This window comes from Cervus elaphus, chromosome 18, assembly GCF_910594005.1.
Source record: "Cervus elaphus chromosome 18, mCerEla1.1, whole genome shotgun sequence".
Classification (NCBI taxonomy): domain Eukaryota; kingdom Metazoa; phylum Chordata; class Mammalia; order Artiodactyla; family Cervidae; genus Cervus; species Cervus elaphus.
In genome coordinates, this window is record NC_057832.1 from 71680927 (window position 1) to 71701849 (window position 20923).

At 38.3% G+C, this 20923-nt stretch overlaps 2 protein-coding genes across 2 annotated transcripts in view; both read left to right on the plus strand.

Annotated features, from left to right (window-relative positions):
- Positions 1–19105, plus strand: LOC122673864 (translation initiation factor IF-2-like). The gene is made up of 4 exons (XM_043871787.1): positions 1–35; positions 9561–9770; positions 9858–10367; positions 18972–19105. Exons 1-4 carry the CDS (start codon positions 1–3, stop codon positions 19084–19086), a joined length of 870 nt encoding a protein of 289 aa, XP_043727722.1. The 3' UTR covers positions 19087–19105.
- Positions 18977–20923, plus strand: part of KBTBD2 (kelch repeat and BTB domain containing 2) — an 11004-nt gene continuing 9057 nt past the window's right edge. Inside the window, exon 1 of the mRNA XM_043873335.1 lies at positions 18977–19479. Coding sequence (XP_043729270.1) covers positions 19310–19479 — 170 coding nt within the window. The 5' untranslated portion in view covers positions 18977–19309. The remainder of the gene's footprint in view (positions 19480–20923) is intronic.

Below are 20923 nucleotides of genomic sequence, written 5' to 3' on the forward strand. Positions count from 1 at the left end.
ATGCTAATGGTCGGGGGCAGTGATGATACAGGGAGGTGCGGGCGTCTCTCTGGGGTGATGGGTGGGCAGTGAGGAGGGGAAGCTCGTGAGTAGAGTACTCTTTGTGTGTAAGTGGAAGATAAGCTATAGGACAGTAATGGAGGGGAGTCATTGGGTTGTAAGGAGGATTTGCGGGGTTTTCAGATTTTTTTTTTTTTTGAAAGAGAAGAATTGAGGTATATTTATCTCGGGCATGGACAGATAGGGAGATGTTACTGACAGTGGAGAGAGAGGGATGTTAAGATGATGTTCTGAAAATGGGAGAGTAGTCCAGCCTGGTTGCAGTGCTTGGGCCTTGGACAGGAGAAAGTTTTTGAGGTTAGAGAGAAATGAAATCCTGAAAGCTGGAATTTAATTCCATTACCTTGTTATTATTATATTTTCAGTCAAGAGGGGTAGGAATAGTACTAACAATGCCTGCCATATTGCCCCATGGAATGGAAGGAGCAGTAATTTATAGACAGAAAAGAGCTGCTGGTAGAACTAGGGGCTGACCTGGGGATGGGATTCAGAAATTTGTATTGGCCCTCATCTGCAGTGGTATGTCACTTGCCTCATCATTTTCAGTCACTTGGGAGAGACAGGTGGTTGGGTGGATCAATGATTGTGGTTTTGCAGGGCTTATAGGAAGAGAAATCAAGGGCTCAAGAAAGTTCAGTATAATGGTGAGACGTTAAAGTAATACATCATAACACGTAAACATACCCTGCACTTGTGTGACCCTGAGTGTGAGCGCCTCCATAAACTGTGCTCCCTAGGTGCCTTACCTCACCATACTTAGTGACTTAGCATGTAGTCAGAGAGAGAAAGTAATGGCAGAGAGGAGCTGATCAAGATAAGAAAAAGTAATGGAAGTCTTACACATAAGAATGAAAGAGCTAGAGGAGGGCGTTTGTGGTGTGAGAATGGATATCTGAGGTTTAGGATTTCAGAGTTGGAGTAGCTGTAAGTTATAACGAGGTCCACAGGGTGGCCATTGGTTTGCTGCAGTCCAGTGGGCATGAAGGTCATTGGCTCTGAAAAAGGAAAAGGTCTGGGAATCTGGAGTTTTGTGAGTCACCCGCTTTGAACCCAAGTTTGTGTGCCTGATGCACAGTGAGGCCAAACAAACTGAAACACTGGAGTTTGGAGCAAAGAAAGATTTACTTGCTGAAGACACACCAACCCAAAAGATGGATTAATAGATTGATAGATTCATCTCAAATCCATCCTGGGGGCTGGTGGGCTGGGGTGCAAGGTTTTTAAAGGCAACAGAGGTATGGGTTCTTTGTGATTTTCTGATAACACCTCAATTGCAGTCTTCTGGATTCCTGTGACTGGATGTTTCATTGGTGACTGTGATTGATCTGTGTGTTCCTGCAAAGCAAACTAGTAAGTCATGGTCTGCTGCTGCTGCTAAGTCACTAAGTCGTGTCTATTCAGTCTCGACCCCATAGATGGCAGCCCACCAGGCTCTGCCGTCCCTGGGATTCTCCAGGCAAGAACACTGGAGTGGGCTTCCATTTCCTTCTCCAAGTGATGGTCTAGTGATCCCTTAACTTCTTTCTAGGACTGAGCAAAAGCAGTTGTTGAAGCATTTTATTCTGTACTTACAGCCTTCATGATGGTTTAGGAGCCTCAATTCTTTTTTTTATCTTTAAAAATATCTTTATTTATTTTTATTAGTTGGAGGCTAATTACTTTACAATATTGTAGTGGTTTTGGGGGAGCCTCAATTCTTAATTGACCCTCCAGGTGTCATCAATTTTAAGTCTGTTGGAGCCAGCTGGTTGAAGCCAAAAAGGGCATTATCTCAGATGTTTGGGGTCATAAATCAAGGGATTAGTTTAAACTAACAATCATGGAAAAGGCTATGTTGGTCTTGCTTTTCCTGTGTTACTGCCTTCCCTTGCTTCCTTAGTTAGTAACTGAGTGTGCTCTTTGAAACTCAGGGAAGATCTAGGAGATGAAAACCTTTTTCTACAAACAATAAATGGCTGACACAGAAAGGCTTTTGACCCTGGGAGGGCCCTGCTGTGTCCTGCTTCCTTTAGCTTCTCTCATATTGTAGTCATTTAGAGGTTCTTCTGTCCTCACTGAATGTGGCAGTGACCAGCAAGGTGAGAGATGGAAACATCACAAGATGCTTATATTCATAACTTGATGCTTTTCTTAAACGGAGTCCCCAGGTTTTATAATCTTAAGTACCCAGAAAGCTTGGATCTGCCACCTGCTAGTGTTCATGTCTCAGCCCTGAAGTGCATGGAGAGTGGGAGCATTAAGAACTTTCTCATGAGGGCAGCTCAGAACAGGAGTGTCCTTAAGAGACAACAAGCTTCAAATAGGTGGGGGTATAGTGGCTTGTGCTTAGCTAAACAGGGCTTCCAGGTTGCATAGTTGAGAGAGTTGGTAGGTAGGTCAGTAGGGAGAAGTTTCTAGAACTTGAAATGAAAGTTCCCAGAAGTGCCAGCTAACTGGGAACTTTGAATTGGAGGCAATGCTGGAAGATGTCAAGAATGAAACATAGAGTGGTACTACCTGGTCCATAGATGCCGACTAGACTATTGATGTAAGGATGTTTTTGTGCCAAATGAGGCATTTTCTGTTAGGTGGGATGTCTGAGGTTAGATGGTGGTTGCTATTTTTGCAGTAATGTCCAGCTAGTGAACTGTGTGTTCTCTGCTCAAGATTCCAAATGGGTGTTATTATTATCATCTCTATTTTAAGATGAGGACACCTGAGATTCAGGGAGCGTAAGTAATCTGTCCACATGTGTTAAGTTGCAGTTCTACTAGCTGGAAGGGGAGTAGGATGAGGTCTTTCTTTGGATTTCCAGACCCAGTGCCTTTTCTAGTGTTTGTGTGGTCAGTGTCACTCTCATTTTGAGTCTTCATCTCTTATTAAAGCAAAGTGATTTCTACTTTCCTCTCAATTGACATGTTGATTTCAGATAGAAATTTTAAACACAAATGTAATGATGGTCTTGCTTTCTAAACCTAAAGAGCCTCACTAGTGAGCCTTCATTCATTCATTCCATTCACAAAATTTGAGTCCCTATAATGGTACCAGCACAATTCTAGCCCTAAGGAAACAGGGAAGGAAAACAGAATTATAATTGCTAAGGAGCCTTCATTCTTGTCGTATTTGCAGTGAGATGCCATTCATAACTATCATATTAGGGAAAGTGAGTCTGAAAACACCAAGGGTTAAAGAGGAAGTGGAGTGACAGTTACTCATGAGTATAAATAGGTAAAAATCACTCTGGAGGGCAAGTTGACATATCTGAAAAAGCTGAAAATGTGTCATGAAGTCATGAAGCAGCAATTCTGCCTCTTAAAATATCCTTGGGAAAAACCTTGCATATACACACAAGCAATTATTTATTAAAAACATTTGTTATTGTAGCATTACTTATAATATAAAAAAAAGAAAGCCACTTAATTGTCCATAAAACAAAAGAATGGATAAATAAATTGTAGTATAGATAAATACTACACAGAAATTAAATAACTAGAATCACATCTATCTCCATGAATAAACCTTAAATACAAGGTTCTAATTTATAATTTCCCGTATAAATATCTTTTAGAGTTACAGCTTTTCTTGCTATTGAAAAATGATTTAAATTACATTTTTTAACTATGTTGGTGGGATATAGGAATACTATTGATATTTACATACTGATTTTATATTCCAGCAACTTTACTGAACTCTCTTTAGTTTTGATTTTTTGTGGATTTGACTAGATGTTCTATGTGAACACTCAAATGAGCTATTACAAATAATGAATTTTGTTTCTTCCTTTTCAATGAATATCTTATTTATCTTATGTTAATTGCTAAAACCTTCAGCACAATATTCAATTAAAAGATAATAGCATTGTCTTGTACTTAATTTCTTTTTTGTTAATTAAGCTTTTTTTGTGTGTGTGGTGCGAGGGCTTCTCATTAGTGACTTCTCTTGTTGCCCAGCACAGGCTGTAGGCACACAAGCTCAGGAGTCGTGCTCCGAGGCATGTGGAATCTTCCCAGGCTGGAGATCGAACCTCTATCCCCTGCATTGGCAGGTAGATTCTGTGCCACCAGGGAATTCCTGTATTTAATTTCTAATGATACACTATAAAGGATTATTTTAGGTTATTTTTGAGACATCCTTTAGCAAATTAGTAGAATCTCTTATTCCAATTGGCTGAGTTTTAAAATATTGAATGAATGTTGAACTTTAGCAAATGGTTTCCTGCATCTTTGAAATAATCATATTTTTCCCTCTTCATCTTGCTAATAAAGCAGATTCTTTAATGAATTTTTCTCTTGTTAAACAATCCTTGTATCCCTAGGGTGCACCCAACTTGGTCTTTTATTTTTCTTTTATTTTTGGCTGTGCTGCACAGCTTGTGAGATCTTAGTTCCCTGACCAGGGATTGAACCCAGGCCCCCAGCAATGGAAGCAAGGAGTCCTCATTACTGGACTGTCAGGGAATTTTGATATATTTTAATATGCATTGTAGGATTCCATTAGCTGGTATTTTATTTGGAATTTTGGAAACTAAGACTATAAGTGGAATTGTTTTATAATTTTTTTTCATTTATTAGTTAGAGGCTAATTACTAATTTTTAATTCTCATATTGTCTTTTCTTGGTTTCAAGATATCCTAGCCTCATACTGTAACATAAGCTAGATAACTTGCCATCTTTTTCTGTTCTCTAGAGCACTTTGCATAAGACAAGGATTATCTATTTATTCCTTGAAAGTCTAGTAGAACTTCCCTGTAAGAGTACATTGTGGGGAAAAAAAAAAAAGAGTACATTGTGTATTTTGTTTTGTAAGTAGACTTGGCTACTGATGCATTTTATCTAATGTTTATAAGTCTGTATTTTAATTTCTTGATTTTGTTTCAACGACTTGGAATTTTTCTAGGAATTTGTCCTTTTTGTCTGAGTTTCCCAATTTGTAGCTATAAAACTTTTCATGATTTTTAATTTTTTAAAAGTGGTTGTGATATCTATAAGTATTATTTTGATACTTAATGTTCTTTGTCCTCTATATTTTTTCCTGATCAATGTGCTCGAAACTATATCCATTTCATTAGTCTTATCAAAGAACAAACTGTTTTGTTGTTGTTCCTCTCCTTTATTTCCAATGTAGTAATTACTATTCTTTTGTTTGTATTTTTAAAGGTCTTTGGATTTCCTCTCGTTTACTTTTCTAGCTTGTGAGTTGGACATTTAGCTAATTAATTAAATTTTTATTTCTTATATACATGTTTAAAGTTATACATTTCCTTCTAAATACCTCTTTGATTGCATTTTACAAGTTGTTATGAAGAATTCTCATAGTAATTCTCATAGTAATTTCTAAGTATTTTCTAATTTCCATTCTTTGCTCCTTTTTCTAATTGTAATATGCTTCTTTTCATGATCCTTTGAATTATTAAGAACAAAGTTTTTCAATTTACAAACATCAGATTATTTTGGCTAACATTTTATTATTGATTTCTAATTATAGTGCATTTTGTTCAAAGTTGACAATAATTTGGCATTAGATTGGATTTGTTTATGTAGCCTTGTTAAGTATTCAAATTTTGTAAATGGTTGAGTAAATTTGAAAAAAAGTTTTATCCACTAATTATTAGATGTTCTTTATTTATAAATATCCTTTTAATTCAAATTTTTTGTTTAAATTTTCTGTTGTTGTTTAGTCACTAAGCCATGTTTGACTTTTTTGCAATCCCATGGACTGTAGTCTGGCAGGCTCCTTAATTTTTGGTCTACATGTATGTACATACATGCATACATGTGTATGCATATGCTTACATCTGTTTTCTGGTTCTGTTTGCTGAGAGGGCCTAAAGCAATATCTTTGGGAACAAGGACACCTGGCCCTCAGATCTTGGTTTCTAAATGCCATTCTCCACTAGGAGGAATCAGAACTTGAAGAAATGACTGATTTTAGGACAGGCAAATACAGAGAATCACAATTTACTGGTGAAGCCCAAAAGAAACAACCTCTGTGGGAACTAGCACTGAGTGGGGAAACCTGAACTTTCATTGACAAATTGCTGGAAGTTCAGTGGAGACAAGTCTCCAGGGAGACCAAGTCATTGATAGGGCCCCCACATTTCCATGAGTTTTACCTCCTGGAGCTCTGCAGTTTTCTCATGGTGCATAAGTGTATAAGTGTTAGTCGCTCAGTCGTGTCCAACTCTTTCCATGGACTGTAGCCTGCCAAGCTCCTCTGTCCATGGGATTCTCCAGGCAAGAATACTGAGTGTGTTGCCATTTCCTACACCAGGGAATCTTTCTGACCCAAAACGTATGAAGTTCACAATCAGCAATATAAGCTCACTAAAAGACAGAGGTGATTGTAGGAATACAGAATACTTGCCTTGCCCCATACCATACCACTACATTGCTGAAGGCCTGTTTACGTAAGTTCTTCAGCCAGTATCCGTGATGTACTTATTATAGGGAAGCAAGATACGGTTGACCCTTGAACAACATGGAGTTTAGGGGCACTGACTCTTCTCTTAAGCCCATATAACAGTATCGTGGGCCCTCCCTATCTGCAGTGCTGCATCTGCAGATTCAACCAACTGTGGATTGTACACTGTCCCTCTCACAGATGGCCTGGTATCTTCCTCCCCCAAATCCAAGGTTTTTAAATAGGTTAAAATTAACATTACAAATATTTTAGATTATCTTAATATCTTAAATAATTATAACATCAGAAATGGTTAAGCAAAAATTCAACTTTAGAAAATGTGTAGTTATATCTTTATTTTCCCAGGTAATCATTTCTGCTTTCTTTTCTAGAGTCATGCCAATGTTTAAAATATAGTCTTAAGGATTCTGTTTCATGGCATTTGGTACTTAATTGAAATAAAATGCCTTATTTAACTCAAAAGGTATGCTTGAAACAATGTCATGTGCCTAGTTTTAGATATAGATCCCATGGGAGTTACTTTACACTGCAAAAAAAAAATTAGTATAAAAGCTAGAAAATACTGATGTATGATCTCCCTAAAATGGACACTCAAACTAGCTAGCTATGATTGTTCTGCTTCTCAGCTAAGAAGTGAAATTGTAAAGAAGGCAAGGTAGTGTTGAGGTTTATAGTGACAAACACCTTACAGTTGTTCTACCACAGTAGCAAGGAGTCAGCCTCCTCTGACATCAGCAGCCTCTTCTTCCTAATGGTTATAGATTTCTCTAAGGATTTTTTTTTTTTTATGACTCCAAACAGGCTTTTATTTTCCTATTGTATGGTCAACAAACAGCTATTAGACCAATTTTTTCCAAGCATGACAATAAATATTTTTTCTCTATTTAAAAACACTTAAGCTCTTAAATCTTTTGTTTAGAAGGAGAAGCTGAATCTTTAGAAAAACCACTGGTTTAGGCTATTATGTTTATGAATTGAAGGTCCATTCTCTAAGGATTTTTAAGGGGACTACAACTTTGAGGAGGGAAGGAGCAGCAAACAAGTACAAATATTTGAGAATAAATGTTCAACCTGTTGTTTTTCCAGTTAAGATAAAACACTGAAAAGATTCGTCTGGAAACTTTAGAAACTTCAATCCAGCCTGCCATCCCACAGTGTTTTAAATGTTATAAAGTAATGCTGTAAATATTAACTAAGTAACAGATTGCTACTTGTCTGACCCAAATAGGCTTTTGCTAGACCTTGGAAAAACTAAGTCTTCACAGCTATAGTTGGCTGAATTACAGTTCTAGAAAGTGAGATGTATGTGAATGTCTGCTGAGTTGGGGTATGGAGTATTATCCTGGGAAAGCTTTTACTTTCTTGGGGAAAAAAAGAAAAAGATGGCTGAAGCCGTTCCTTTCCGTATCTTCCTGCCTCTGACAACTAACTATGTAAAGACTAAAACTGTTGCAGCCATCTTGGAATTATGAGAGAAATGTTAAAAGACTCAGAGACATTTGGGCTCTGTTTTTCTAGAGCTGTTGTATCAAGGATAACCAACTACCTGCAGATTTATGTGACTAAAGAGACCCTTCTTTAAGCCACTGCAGTAGAATTGTCTTATTCGCAGCCATCTGCATTTCTAACTGTACAGCTATTAAAATGATACCTTTTAGTAGTCTTTTATCCTCACAATTAGCTACTTTTCCTATAGTTACTGATATTACCATCTAGTCACCCTAACCGGAAAACTCAGTCATCCTTCACTTCTTATTTCCCCTCATCCTCTTAGATGTCTTACATATTATATCTAGCTAGTTTTAAGTCCAGCTCTGTTTCACTGTCCTCACATTAGTTCGGACTCTCTCCACCTCCTGTCTGGATTATTTTTACAGCCTCCTAACTAGTAACCCCAGATTCAGTCCAATATGCACCATGCTTCAGAATTATTTTTCTAAAATCTTATCAATATATTCTCTTCCTTGGGACTTCCCTTCTGGTCCAGTGGTGAAGACTCGTTGCTACCAATGCGGGGTTGGGGTGGGGGGATTCCATCCCTGGTCGGGAACTAGGATCCCACATGCCAGCACGGTGAGGCCAAAATAAATAAAAAGATACTCGTCTTTAAAAAGTTTTAAATGATTCTGTCTTCTAGAGGAGGAAACACAAACTCTTTTTTTGTTTCTTCCTTCTTGGTTAGACTTTGCATCTCCAGGATCCAGCCTGCAGAGTAGGAACACAACCATCTGTTAAATGATTTGAATCTTAAGTATGAAAAACAGACATTTAATCAGACTAAGCAGAGTGAGAGCATACTGGACAGTCAATAAAAGATATTGAATTAGTTTCTAGATTCTGCCGTAATTCCAGACATACATATCTTGGTGTGTATTCAGTTGATTTAATCTGGCCTAAAGCAGCTCTTCAGTTACATGTGTGTATTTAGTTTATAATTGGTCACGTACATTCTCCAGATTGGGCTTGTGCCAAGAATGGAAGTTATGAAGGTGGGTGAAGTCTATGTGGGCATTTCTGACAGTTTTGTGATCTATGAATAACTTCTATCAAACTAGAGTGTAGATCTGTGGCTTTCTGCCTGCTAGCAAACCGTACCAAGTTAACCACACCAGAGTGGGCCACAGCCTACGGCTGTTACAAAGGCCTCGCTTTGTGAAGCTGAAGGCTCTCCTTTGGAAGGTACTGGGGGGAGCTGGAAGCCGAGGCACTGCAGCACAAACTAGCTGAAGAGCCTCCCCTCCACACGCCAACGGCTCACTCCCCAGAACTGCAAGCTCTTTCAGGCGCTGTTCTGAGTTTTCCCCTGGCCTTGAGACCAGGACATGAAGTCTCTCTCGATGAGTACTGGAAAACCGAACGTGCTCTGATAAGTGGAGAGCGTGTTTTGGAGAGAAGGGGCCGAGGAGACAAGGCCCACTCACCCAGCGTCTCCCTTTCTTCCCTGGTCTGGTGTTGTCTAGTCCACCGTGTTCCCACTCCCGGACTCGGCCTGCAAATTTCTGTATCTCGAGAGGGGGAAAAAATCGTCTACGGCACAAAACTTGGTGTTTGGCTGTCCGCATTTCCCAGCATTGAGTTTCTCCGGACTCTCTTTTCACCAGGTTAGGCCTGAAGCCTTCCCTCATCCGCACCCCTGGCGCCCCACACCCGCGCGCTTCGGCGGGCGACCCCTCCGCCGCGCACGCGCCCTCCGCGGACTCTCCGCTGACCTTCCCAGGGAAACCCCTTCAAAAGCGTTTCCCCGTCACCTCGCGCCTTCCCCGCCCTTCTTGCTCTTTCCGCTTCCTCCACGCGCCTGCGCGGACCCAATTGTTTTGGCTTTCCGGTGGGATCTAGCAAAGGAAAAGGGCGGGGGAAGCGAGGGTAAGGGCGGGAGGGGTTAGGGGGGTGGTCCCAAGAACCCGGGAAACTGCAAAACTGACGTTTGTGCTGTTAGGCGCGCGCGCGCGGCGGGAAAAGAAACCTGGCGAAGGCTGGCCCACGGTCCGCTGTCCGCGCGTCCCTGGGCCTCGAAAGGGGCCCGCCAAGAGCGCGAGAGCGCGCCGCAGGGGCGGGGTGGGAGCGGCAAGCCGGGCGTCTCGCGGCCCCGGGGCTGACGAGGCGGCGAGGGCGGGCGGCGCGGCTCCCGGGGGAGGAGTCTGGCGGTGGTCGGGCCCTGAGGAGCGTGCGGCGGCGCCCAGAGAGGACGCAGTTTTCCGCTCAGGAGTGAGCGGCCGAGGGAGGGCGCGAGGGGAAACCGGAAGGAAGGGGAGGTGGCGGCGCCAGCCTTCCTCTAAGGGAGGCGGAGGCGAGACCCCGGCCCTAGCCGCCGCGGGAGGGCCACGCCCCCGCCGCCGCGCTCCTGGGGCCCAGCGTCTTCGGGGCCGCCGGCCGCACTGGATCCCAACCCTCAGGACTGAGGGACTCGGGTGAGCAGGAGTCGCCAGCCCCGGGTGGGAGACCCGGGGGCGACCTGTGGAGAACTAGGGAAGGAGGGCCGCGGCTGGAGGGGGTTCGGCCCTTTGTGGCTCGGCGGGCAGGGGGCGGCTGCGGCGGCATCTTTCAAACCGGAGACGTTTCCGCCGCGGGCGGGGGATGGGCGCGGGCGGCCGGCGCCTCTGTCCACACCCGGCGGCGGCCCCGCTGCGGCCCGGCGTCCGGCCGGTGCTTGGGGCAGGGGCGGCTGAGCGAGTCGCTCGCGGGGGCGTTTCCGGCCGCGGGTCTCCCGGGCGGCGCCCTGGCCCCGGCTGGAGCCCGCGTTGCCAGAATCAAGCTGTTTCCCTTAACTATTCGCGACGTGTTCGCGAGACGGTGGACAGTAGGAGGGCAAGCCCTGCGTTTTTTCCTTGTCCGGTACTTCTGAAGTAACCAAGAGATGTCTAGATTATCAGAGGTCCCATTGTGGGTCTACTGATGATTTTAAAAAGAAAGCAGAAGCTGCTCTTTGAAACGGAAAATTGTGTACGTATTTACTTTAGACTGAAATCTCTTAAGTCATTTGAACTCGACCACCTTTCCCTGTGAATTAAGAAGCTGTGGAGTAGAATATCCCGATGTGGAGCGGTTGTTTTGAGTTAACGGCTCTTTTATCCCCCCTGGTTATTAATCAAAGCTCTGTTTCTACTACCTCAAAGGGAGAATAATATACCACCCACAAATCTCTAGAGTTGTCCGATGCCACGGATGACCCCCTTAAAATGAAAATGGAAAAAGAATCGAAAGTGTAAAATTACCCATGAAAGGGTATGTTTGTGTGAAATATCTAGCTAAAGTATCAGCGTTGTAAAAACGTAGGGTACAGGACGTCACGTGTTGTTGATAACATGAATCTACGTCTGGCTCACTTAGCATTCAGGCATTTAGAAACAACCCTATCAGCAGTGTACTCTGACTACAGTTATTTTTTATCTTTTTCTATTGAGATCACTAATCAACAAAGTGGAATTAACAGTGGTTCTCTATCTTAAAGTAAGGTGGGTTGGTTGGTTGGTTTTTGCTTCCCGCTGTTGTGAATTTTTGCCTGAGTTTGAATCGTTTGAACTTCAAATCTCGAAATTGTGAGTGGCTTACTTTAGTTAACCTTCGGTTAGGATTTTTTTCCTGACTTTTTTTTTTTTAAAGAAAGACTTTTTCTGACCGAAAGTAAATTGAAAAGTCTAACCAGTCAATTGTTTTCCAGCCTTGATGATGTGGAATTTTGCTAATGTTAAGTTTACTTCTTTACTTTGATCTTTTGTTGCTTCTTGAAGCCCCTTTGGATTGGGCCCTGAAATTCTCGAGAGGTTGTTGTCCTCAGTAAACAGTACCAGGGCTATGGCATTCCTGTTGAGCTTGGTTTATAGTTCATGCTTTTCTACATGGTTCTTTTTTCTCTACGGACAGCTCTTTGTAGGAAGAGTTTTAAGTGCTATAACTCTTCTCTCCTTTTTGCTCTCCTAAGCATTACCATAGAATCTGCTAGCTTTGGTTATTCACATGGCCCTTGAGGAGGTGGTTGGGAATAGAGGTGTCAGTACTTTAGTCCACACTCCTCCACAGATTTTCTTTCTCCTAGTTAATGGAAATAATTAGCTACTTCATAACATCCAAACATTGAACACTGTGTTTAAAGTGAATGGTCAATTTATAGAAATTTGAATGCAGTCTTAAAAGGCAAAAGATTCTTTGGTTTTTCCCAAAGATTTTACTCATTTACTTAGAAAAGAGTTGTTTTTCTTCTTGCTCAAATTTCTAAGAGTAGGAAAAAGGATTGGTCCTGATGTCATAAAAACTATGAATGAAGATGCCAAAGTCCTTCATTATATCTTAGTCTTAATCATTTTCAGTTTTGTAGAGTTTGAGTAGAGCAGGTTATGTTCAAATTACTTGAGGGTATTAGAAATGATAGGTTGTTTTCAAGTAACTTTTTAAATATGTGAAGTTTACTCCCTGTTCACTTGCCAGGATTTTTCAGCACCTAGAGTCTTCTGTGTGGGAAGGAGGGATTATAGTAGGAGACTTGGAGAAAATGTAATCATTTAATGAGAGATACTTTTTCAGTTCTCCCCCCCCTTTTTTTTCCTCAGCTCCACTCCCTCCCATACTTCTGACAAGTGGTAACATGTAAATAGGTTCCATGGTTGGCAGGGGATTCTAAGTATTCCTCAGTTTACCTTTCTTTTTATTTTTTTAAGAAACTGAGAAACTTAAGTAGCCATAATTGTTGTTAAGTGATTGTGCCCTTAATGACCTCATGAATATATTTAATATCTTGGAAATAGTTTTGTTACTGTGATTGAAAAAAATCACTGATTTGGTGAAAAGTGAAATTATTGAAAAAGTTAAGATCAGTTTTGTTTTGGTCTATATTCAGCTTTCTTAAGTCTGTGCAGAGTTGAGAGGAAAAAAGAAAAGTGATAACCAAAATAAAAGGGTATACTATAGTCATAATTATTTTATCACAAATGGTGTTTCCTTTATTGTTTAACTTTTTAAAAGTGAGATAACTTACTGATCATAATGTAGAACAGAAGCCTATTCTTGTGACCTGAATTTACTTAGGATACTGAGCATAATTAACTTGATGGAGTCAGGTGGTCTTTTCACTCTCCTTGGAAAAGGGGTCAAGAAGGGAGTACACCTAGGTTCTGAGCTTGATTGGAGTAGAGGAAGCTGTACTGAAATTTCTCAAACTCATACATTCTTTAAAAGTCAGGGTGTTTGTTTTTTAATTGATGTTTGTCACAATTCCAGAAAATTCTGTGTAGTGGTTGACAATCAATCTGAAGATGAAGTGGTTTTCCAAACATTCCCAACTGTCAGGGTTGTTTTGATAACTTGAAAGCAAACTATTTCTGGCACCAATATATTGTCCTCCCTGAAGGAGAAACCTATCTTTTTACTGAAATGAAGAAAGGCTTGTTCTATGACTGGTGCCTTTCTGGCTATCACTTAGTCTTTTTGCACAGGCATCAGCCTTCTCAAGGTTAGTCTTTGTTGTACTAGTATGTTTCATGATTTGTACCATCAAAAATACTCCCTAAAATCTTTGAATAAATTTCTCTTATCTAAAATGCTATTCACCCAAGGCAAAAAGAGAACTGTGTTTGAGTGTTGAAACCTTGTAATTGGGACTCTTAGACCTGTGTAGGTATGAAGGTTCAGAGGTGGGAAGGTACTACAAAAAGCTTGACCAGTAAGTGAGTGTGTTAAGAAAAATAGTTACAAATTATTTTTTTTTGCACAGAGTAGTAGTTCTGTGTGTCAGGCACGGCTCCAAATGAGCTCATTTAATCCTTAATCCGTTGAGAAGAATTCTGTTTTTATCCTGCATTTTACAGATGAGCATACTACAGCACAAAAAGGAAATAACTTAAAAAGTCACACAACTAGTAAGTTGCAGAGTTGGGAATTCAACCCAAGTAATTTGGCTCCACAGTCCATGCTCTAATTTTTTGGCAATACTTGACATTAGAATAGCCTTGGATTTTTTCTAACAAGTTTAGATCTTCTATATTGACATTTGTAACACTGGTAGTTAGAGTATCACCTAAGTTAATAATATACAACTTGAAAGTGCTTCATACAGGTGATGACCTTTAGTCCACTGCTCTTCCTCTTTATCACTGTTTCATCATTACTATGTAGTTTTTGTGCAGCTGTCCTTTGCAGCCTCCTCCTTTATTTCACCTGGAAAAGAAAATGGCAGCCCACTCCAGTATTATTGCCTGGGAAATCCCATGGACAAGAGCCTGGCAGGCTACAATCTATAGGGTCTCAAAAGAGGAGGACACAATTTAGCGACTGAACAACAATGACACTATCTTTTTATCCTTCCTCATTTCACATGTACAGCTGGGTTAATTGCTGATCAGTCTGATTGTCACATTCAGTAGTTATTCAGTCCTTTATTCTTTTCTTTATCCTCCAGATCTTATCTGTATAACATTGGAAAAACTTCTTTTGTATCTGTTTATGTTCCTATTATCTATTCTGTGGAAGGGTACTATAAATGACACACTTGTGGGAATGAAAGCTAGACTTCAAAGTGAAGTTAGATACATTTGCTTCCCCTACAAAATTTATAGTCACATTGATCAAGGGAGGAAAACAAGTATTGAAACAACTTTCTGTAAGAGGTATTTCAGATTTTTTTTTTTTAATTATTTCAGATTTTTAAGTAGAATTGTGTGTATTGCTGTGGATTGTTGACTGATTTAATCCTGATGACCATTTAATAACAGAATGCTCTGAAACTATCTTGTGTGGCAAAATTCACTCAGTAGAACCTTGGAGACTTGCATAGCCTAGAAAAAATGTTAGAATCCAAGTTTTTGCTTTTTTCACAGTTGCAATTAACTTATAAAGTTCCTACTCTTATAGGAAGCTCTGAGATTAAAACATAAGTTGGTCTTTGTTCTCTACTTATTTGCAGAAAGTTGGTGAAAAGTAGAAGAAAGGATATCATTCTGTATAAAGCATTCTAACCTTATTCATTGCTGTTATCCACTGGTATCAATTAGATCAATCAAAAATACTGAATTTAGCCAAGAACTTAGAAAAAGAAATAAGAATATGCATACCTTATATGCCAGAGTACATTTTACTTTGTTAGATTCTGAATGTCATTATACTGTGTGTGTGACTCCCATTTAATTCTTTTTCTAGTTGGCTTTTCTCACTGTGAAATATGTCCTGACAACTACCTTTAAATTATAGGACCTTTCTATTAATCTTAAGGTACCTGATACCAGGAAATGCGGCAACTAATAGTGGTTTCCTAGTCTTTGGCCGTCAGTTCATCTGCTGAATCCACGTGTTCATTGAATGTCTTTACACAGAATTGTTTTGTACACATCTTCTGTTTTTCAAATATATGTAAATAAGTTGTACCTACTAAGTCCCTTCAGTCGTGTCCAACTCTTTGCTACCTTTGGTACAATAGCTTGCCAGACTCCTCTGTCCCTGGGATTCTCCAGGCAAGAATACTGAAGTGGGTTGTCATTTCCTTCTCCAGAAATGATGAGTTGATTTTTTTAAAAAAGAAAGAAATTCAAGTGTTTTTGACTCTAAAATAGTGTGGTTTTTTTTTCTCATTGTGGGTTTCTTTCAGCAGATTATCTTTAGAAAAGTCCTTTTTTTCTAACCCAAATAAAGGATACTCACACTGGATTTTTTTTAAGTGTTTCAAAAGTTGACTGAGCCTGTAGTAAGTAGGGAAAGTGGTTGTGTGACTAGGTAAGAGATGTTAGAATATTTGAGTTGAAAGGTGGAATATAGACAGGTTAGATTAAGAATTATATTTAATTCAACTTTCAAGCATTTAAGGTTTGTGCTTTTCCCTTGTTTTTATGTCTTGAAGGGGAAACATTCTTCTGGGAAGAATATCTTGAGTTGTGCATTTTTGTTACCACCTTTTAAAAAGATTCTTAATATTTGATCAAGAAGCAACCTAAAACAGAGATTGGTACATTTAGCCTGTAGTCTGTTTCTGTAAAGAACATTTTGTTGAAACAATCATGTCCGTTCGTTTATATGTTGACTTTTGCTGTTTTCAGACTGCAGCAGACTTAGCATTTGAGACAAAAACTATGCTTACAAATCCTAAAATATTTTGTCTTTATGATGAGAAAAGAAAGTAGTATACCTTTTGAAAGTTTTTGAGTTTCTTAATTAATAGTCATTGCATATGTTAACAAAATTAAGGAGGTTTAAATAAGCCTTCAGTAAATGTTTCTTTCCTCTGCAGTGTGAACCGCTGTTAGCGGTGGGACGAATGCCAGCTGCCGCCTCTGCTCATTTCACTTGTGCTACAGTTGTCCTTATGATAAAGAATAAGGTTTCTTGTACTGCTTCCCTATCAAAAGTTTAGAAGTGAAAGATCATGACAGCTAGATTTTATTCTTTTGCCTGCCTCTAGATTTGAATTTGTCTAGAATAAAGACACTCTTTTTAATGGATAGACATGTTTTGGCTGTAGTAAGAGTAAATGCACTTGGTGTCTTGGCGCTCTCATGGTTGGCAACTCTCAGTCTGAGTACTTAGAATACAATGACCAGCACTTAGTAAATACTCAGAAAACACTTGTGGAGTTAAATTTAAGTAGCCATTAATTCATGATCGAAAATTAAGTAAACAATTTCATTGATACCTGGGAATTAAGGGGAAATTTGTGAAATGTGTCCAATCTTTGGTTATTAAGTAGTATAGTTCAGACTTTGTGAAATGTTTCAGAGCATGTAGTATATTGATTTTAAGGGCCTTTTGAAGGTTATTGGTTGGCCATTTTAAACTTTGCCATTTTTTACATTTTCAGTTAATACATTTTGAACTCTTATGTTCCCAGAAAAGCAACACTTAATTTTATTTTGAATTGTACTAGATACTGACCTGTGTAAATTATTAAATTTATATAATGTCTGAATGACTTTTGCTGCCTATTTTAATGTTGAGATATCTTAAATAAAAATTGTTAGGAAGACAATGTACCCTAGATTTCAAAGGAAGGGTGGAAATGGGGGTATATAAGGCAGTGACAATAAGATTGTATAAAGTTGGCTCACTGTGTAATTTTCTAAAAGCAGACTAGTATTGTTTTAATACAGTATCATGCATATGATAAAAAGAAATCAAATCTAATAAAATGGAGACATACATAAATGGGGCTCAAAAAAGGAACTGCAAAAAAATCAGGTTAAGAGAGTATGAAGTTTTGGAGAAATAACCAGAGTGAACCTGTACAGCTCCTCTGCAAGGAATTCTGGAATGTAGAGTGTCATCTAAATTCATCCTGGCCCTGGCCAGCAGCTCCTGTCACCTGGTTTAAACATGGATGGGGACAATTGGGGTCCTGCAGCTGGAGTTAGGACTTTTAGTCTATCAATATATACATTTCTGTCAGATAAATTTTTACAGGCAGAATTGAAAGATGGAGATATTAAGCATTTACAGTGCCAAATATTATGTGTTCTGTAATACTTCCTTTGCAATTCTGAAGTTCAAAAAGCTCTTAAAATCAAGTTTAAAAAAATTTGTTCTTGTAAAACTTGATCTGAAATAATGGGACTCTGTATAGCATTATTTTTCATACTATTCATATTTCCCTCAGTGAAAATAGGATGTTCAGTTATGGAGTTCTGTCCCAGACTGCTTGTAGTACATGATATATGTACCACATTACCTTTGTAAGATATGAGAAATCCTAAATTCCAGAACATAGCTGGCTTTAAGAGTTTTGATTAAGGGCTTGGAGGTATGTATCACTTACACTCCTGTGTAAAAATGCTCATTCCCAACACCCTCACTAACAAAACTGGGCCTTGCTGCATTATTAATATATGAAAATAGCCAGTGATTTTAGGTATTATTAGCCTTAAAGGTTATGCAGTAAACTTAGATTTATAGGGTAACTTTCAGATCTGGAAGAGCAAAGTCATTACCTTAAATGACCCAGTCTCTGGCTTTGCACCTGTTTTAGTTACTTCCTTATACTTTACTTGGCTGGAAATTTGACAGTCTACATCAGGTTAGCAGTTTAAGTAATAGTATAGCTTGGCCCAAAGTACAATGTGACCTCTTTGAGAGTTGGATGATATTTTTGTGAGAAAAAGTAGTAGTAGTTCTAGATGATGGTCAAGTAGTTTAATAATTTTCATGTCAACAGCACTTGACTTCCTGATTATGGAACTAAGAATCATCTAATTAGGAAACAGGTGATAGTTTTTTAACTATTATTAGTACTCTGTATTATATACTTTTTCCTTATTTGTAATTCATTTGCCATACATTATAAATACTTATTTCCAAGTAATATTTTAAAATGAAACTTTAATGCAGTTGAAATTTCTTTTGATGAATGGTATTGGGTTTTGTTTTTTCCTCCTGGGGGTATCCAGTTGTTCCAGTGTTATTTGTTGGAATAACCCAGTCTTCTAATTTGAAGACTTCTTTATCATATCTAATACCTTTTTTTTTTTAACTTGAGTGTATTATATTTACTTATTTTTATTTACTTGGGTTTTGTTTACTTGCCTTTATTGTAGAGCTGTTAGTATATTTTAATATTTGATAAGTCATGAGGAAAAACTTGCCTCACTTTTGCTCAGATATCTTGTCAGTTTTTGGGAGTTCTTCCAGATGAATCTTCTAAAAATTGGATTTGAATCTTCTGAAAATTTTTAAATTTACACATTTTGAAAACATTCATATTTGTATAATATGAAGTCTTCATGTAGTAATGCATTTCTCTATTTTATCATACTGTGTGTTTTTGTTTTTCAGTAAAATTATGTTTTTAAAGAACTTTATAAATGTATGCATATTGATGTGTTCTTTACTTTCCAAAATGTTTAAATTTTTTTATAGAAGACAAAAGGATAACTTAAAACTACAAATGTAATAAACTTTTAAAAGTGTTCCTTTTCTCATGTTTTATTTTTATGGTAATGTCTAAAGTTGAACTTCAAAAAAATGTAATTGATATGTAAGTCTGCTTGAACATTGTATTCTAAAAATGTACTGGCCTAGATACTCTGACTGATTTTTTTTTTTTTTTTTTACTCCAGAGGATCCACTGAACATAGGATGTTGCCACAAAATCTACCTCGTGTGTTACTCTCTTTTGAGATGAACAGTTGCAAATTTGAGCAAGATGTGTGCAGACTGTGTTGAAAAACTCTGAAGAACCTAATTAACACAGGATGACCTAGTAGTGATTCTAAGCCTATAGCAAGATACTATTCATTAGTGAGTGTGTCAGTCTTGGTTCTGAATGCTGCAGATAACAGCAAGCAGAGTTTCTCCTTTCTTTATTTCTGAAGCATTCACTTGACCTTCCATCAGTAAGACTGACTTTATTCTAATCTGTTCCTGGAGATATTAATGGAATACAGTCATGTCCACTCAAGAGGAGAAGCAGATCAATACTGAATATGCTGTGTCCTTGTTGGAGCAGTTAAAATTGTTTTATGAACAGCAGTTGTTTACTGACATAGTGTTAATTGTTGAGGGCACTGAATTCCCTTGTCATAAGATGGTTCTTGCAACATGTAGCTCTTATTTTAGGTAAGTACTTTTAATCTTGGTTAGTTTGTAGTTTCAAGTGCAGAATGTTAGTTTGTTTTAACCTTTTGATAGAAATTATTTTAAACACTATTTAAATTTAAAAAAATTAGATATCTTAATGTTTTGCCTAACTCTTCTATTTGGGTGATAAAGTGCTTGCCAGTCACCTCCTTGTGTGTGTAAATAAGGGACAGGCAAGGGAAGTTTTTACAAAGATTAAATAAAAGAAATTTGAAATTAAGGTTAAGTTTAATGATGCGGAAGCAAAAAGGTTCAGAATACAGTACTGTTTTTTTCATTGAAAGAGAAAGGAAAATGAATGGTGTAATTTTCACTTACTCATAAGATTTTAAAATGTTAAATTTAGAAAATGGTCTTTGTTTATAAATTTAAGAGTTACCGTATACTTAATAATAACTTCTAGAAGATAATTGGTAGTGTTTAGATGTGTTAAGGACTTTTTTTCCTTTGAAAAAATGAATTTTTTGCTCACTGTTGGTTACTTTTATCATTTGTGATATCTTTTTAGCTTTACCAGACTCCTTCCCAGATTGAAATAGTTAATAACTGATAATGTTGTTCTCTGTGCCTCAGAATTTAGAAGTTGATTTGTTTGTTAATTATAAATAAAACTTTACATTTTTATGATCTTTTACAACTTTTCATCTTTTTAAGGTAGGTTTTCCTTTGTTATGTATTTCAGGGGAGGAATAGAATTAAGGCATAGAAATTCCTATGGTCACTGCCCTTAGGTTGAATTTGTACTTAATATTTGAAAGGGACAGAGTGAATAAAGATGAATTAAATGTGCACTGGTATATTTGTACAACAAATCTTAGCTGGCTTAAGTGGCTATCATCAATGAAAGTTACTTTCTGCTGCTTTTTAGTGGCAGCTATAGACAGGACAGGTATAATCTTAACTTTTCAAGGCTAACATAGAGGAAGGTGTAGAAACTTCACATTCCTCAGTATAACACATCTCACGATGATTATAGAAGCTTACGCCCAGATTGCCTTGTCAGTTGCTTTGCTGTGCCTGCCATTTTTTCAGGTTTAGCTGTGGATATTTCATAGTTTCAGACATTGAAATTATTTTTATCTTAGAAAACTTAACATATTTGCAAACAGTAATTCTAGAAAACCTAATGGACCTAGAGAGGATCCTCGGAATCCTCCCTTGTTTCTACAGATAGAGATTCTTGGATTTCAAACCCAGAAGTAACGATTCTTCTGGGTCTAACTCTGGGTCTGAGTTAGAGTTTCAGGATTTGTATATTTTAAGAGCTTCCCAGATGATTGTGATTGTCAGGATTGTTTTTGTTTTTTCATCTCCATTGGCTTAGTAGATAGTGTCAGGAATTCAGAGTTACAGATTCAGTCAAACCTAGGTCCATTAATTCTCCCTTTTTAATGGCTTTTAATTACGAATTGATTATTCTTTA

Bases quoted from the DNA above. Each gene is read 5' to 3' on its own strand.
- LOC122673864 (XM_043871787.1), top strand. From the start codon at position 1: ATGCTAATGGTCGGGGGCAGTGATGATACAGGGAG. The intron at 9,771-9,857 runs GTTTTGGCTTTC...GGTGGTCCCAAG, and splicing joins GCGCCTGCGCGGACCCAATT to AACCCGGGAAACTGCAAAAC. The intron at 10,368-18,971 runs GTGAGCAGGAGT...TTTTTTTTTTTT, and splicing joins CTCAGGACTGAGGGACTCGG to TTACTCCAGAGGATCCACTG.